At 49.2% G+C, this 3,087-nt stretch overlaps 1 protein-coding gene across 1 annotated transcript; it reads left to right on the forward strand.

Moving 5' to 3' along the window:
• Positions 1-2,500: 2,500 nt before the first annotated feature.
• STEHIDRAFT_164113 (uncharacterized protein) lies at positions 2,501-2,742 on the forward strand (the record flags this gene model as incomplete). The annotated part of the gene is made up of 2 exons (XM_007311842.1): positions 2,501-2,539; positions 2,626-2,742. The coding sequence occupies 2 exons, from the start codon at positions 2,501-2,503 to the stop codon at positions 2,740-2,742; spliced, it is 156 nt and encodes a 51-aa protein (XP_007311904.1).
• Between the last annotated feature and the right edge of the window lie 345 nt (positions 2,743-3,087).

Below are 3,087 nucleotides of genomic sequence, written 5' to 3' on the forward strand. Positions count from 1 at the left end.
TCTGTCCATTTTTCCATCTCTGACGCTCATCTTCACCACCTTCACACAAACACGCTCTATTCCACCGACACGTAAAACGCATCCTCGTCACACCCACTCAACCTTATCCAAAACGCTCTCAAACATCTCTGCCATATTTTTCATCCCGTCACGCTCAAACCGACACTCGACCCTCGCCCCGTCATTTATCCTGCGCCTCCCTCAAAATTGACACGTAAATACCCCAAAAAAATCGATTTTATCGTTATTTTCCCACGGTTATTTCCACTGTCGTACCCTTAGGTCGTTTAGAATAAGTACCCTGTTCACGGTGGATAACTCACTATCGCGCCTCTGTTTCAATTTTACGGCCCGGCAAATGACTGTGCAGCAAGGCCGACATGTTTGAAGCCGTTCCCAAAGCGCCCAGTACCGTTGCCACAAGTTGGATTTGCCACTCACTGGAATTTGCCGCCTTGTTCTCTTTTTCAACCACCATGCATGTCGCCACTATGAGTGAAGGGGTTGAGATATATATCTCATCCCCCTTTGCTGGCAAGTTTATTATTCTTTTTCTCTTTGTCCCTGCCTGTGTCTGTCTGTCTGTATGTGTCTTAGTGCACTGTGCTATGCTCGCTGGCTGTTAACCAAGGGAACGGTGAGTCTGCTGGCCACAAAATCACTTGGATATGGCTCGATCTGGGCTCGCTCTCTCACGGCATGCGCTCCAAATTGCGGTTGGACCCGTTTCATCAGCTATGGCGTCGTTCTGAATCTAGACAACTAGGTTACCCTGAGTAGCTGAAAAAATAGGTAGGCAAGTTTCAGTCTGCAAGATCCTCCCTCTTGAATACGTCCGCAATCGCTCATTTCATGCCCGATTCTGGATGTGGCGCTCTCAAAACGACGACGGGAACGTGCTTGGTCAGCACCAATCAAGATTCGAACAAAAACGGTCCACACAACGTTCATAACGAGGACAAACACGTCGGTGGGTTTTCGCTTCTATTAGTCTATTCAAGTAAGTGCATTCGCATTTGCTCAATATCGGTTCGATTTGTAATGTTAGGGGCTCAAAATGACGGGGCGGGTCGGGTTCATCGATCCTAATAAAGGTTTGATAGGAAAAGGCCCACCGATCGTCGAGAACAAGGACGATAACATTGGTACATTTTGGCCTCCCATATACCCCTCTCGAAAATTTGTCCGCGTTTGCTCAATTCATCCTCGACTTTCAATATACCGGTCTCAATTTCACGGCAAAAGGTAGCTCAGCCAGCCCCAATAAAGGTTTGGCGGGACACCGGCCACTCATCCTCGGGAACGAGGCAAAGTGTATTGGTGAGTTTTCGCTCCTAGCACTCCTCCTCAGAAATGTGTTCGCGTGTGCTCAGTTATCGTCCGATTTTCACTCTAGCGGGCTCGAAATGACGGGACGGGGTAGGTGCACTAGACTTCATAAAGGCTTGGGACGGACTGGGCCACTCAACGGTGAGAACAAGAGGGAACACGTTGGTGGATTTTCGTTCCTAGTACCCTGTTCTGAAAATTTGTTCGCATTCGCTCAAATACCCTTCGATTTCAAGTGTCGCGGCCTCAAAGGAACGGCACAGGTATTTACTATCACTCACAACGAAGATTTGGAGAGAAACAACCCATGCATCGTCTAGAACGTGCACGAGCAGCGAGGTGAGTTTCGCTCTCAGCGCTCCCCCTCCTCGAAACTCGGTTCGTTCTCGCTCATTGGCGGTTCGTTCTTTAAGATAAGTAGCTAGGAATCACGGCCTACGTATGTGCTATCGATCTCCGCTCGCGGCCGTACGCACCACCGCTGCAAACGGACGGGTCGATGTGAACCTCCAAGGTGAGCCATGGCCCCAAAATGCTTCTCTTCGAATATTTGTTCGTGTTTGCTCATTTGCGGTCCGATTTGGCTTCATATAGGCTCAAACTGACGGGAACAGTTATTCCCACTAGCGGCAAAGAAGGTTTGATGCGGCTCGACCAAGTAACGAGGAAGAACGAAGGTGAGCATGCCGGTGAGTTATTATCTCAAATCCCCCACACAAGATATGTTCCCACTGGCTCAATTTTCGTTCGAATTGCTTCGTGATGGGTTCATAATCGTCAGACACGTTTGACGGCACTTAATACACTCTGTAGACCGCGTCTACATCTCGTTTGGGTGAAGATATCGACATTTTTGCCGGGGTGTCATCCCTTCCTCCAAAGTGTCGCGCTATCGGAAGTTAAGGGTTCATTGTCGGGTTTTCTTTGTTGCATGCGACTCGATTAGTTAATAGATCACTGTAGATGTCATCGCGTCGCTGTTAAAGGCGATAACTCGCTCGAAATCACGTTTTCTGGGCGTAAGTCCCATCTTACAGCTGTTTTGACCTCAAATTCAACCTAACTCACTCGTTTTTTATGTGATTGCCTTAGTATCGGGCTCTAAATTTTCATACAGACGTACCATAACATATTCAAGCAACGCGTCACCGATATCAGGTCGCTCGCCATCATGAATGACGTTCGTGGGGTACCCAGAGAGGGTGGCAAGGTACGTTCTCGGACCCCGAAAGCCGAGAACGACTTTGGACTTAGTGATATTACATCCATGCAGGCAACTAACTACTTTGGACGTAGCGGTTCTCCGTTGAGCTTGAGGCTGCCGGACGCAAAACAGGTCTGGAATTCGAGTTTTTTGGTGCGCGAGATTACGCACTTACCTCTTCACCCCTCTCCACGATTATTTTCTTTTAATGCGCGGTTCTATTTGACGCGGGCCACTCTTCATACGTAGGGCATCCCACCGATTCCTCATTGATGTTGGTGGGCGCGGTATTGCGCTTGCAATACCGGTTTCTGTCTGCGAGGTGCACGTAGCACCATAATATGGGCGGCAGATAGAATTTTCTCATGATTTGTCGACTCGACGGGGCAGTTTGCAGGTGCGCACGATTGGTGTGGGACAGGTGGATCAGCGGGAACTTGGGTACGGGAGAGGGACGGGCCACTCGAGCGTGGCGTGAATTAGGCGCCTGTTTATGTAATCTGCAGCTCACGCGTGAGCTGCTCTCTGCTGGTCAGCTTACCTCTGTAATCGTG

Source organism: Stereum hirsutum (assembly GCF_000264905.1).
Source record: "Stereum hirsutum FP-91666 SS1 unplaced genomic scaffold STEHIscaffold_80, whole genome shotgun sequence".
Classification (NCBI taxonomy): domain Eukaryota; kingdom Fungi; phylum Basidiomycota; class Agaricomycetes; order Russulales; family Stereaceae; genus Stereum; species Stereum hirsutum.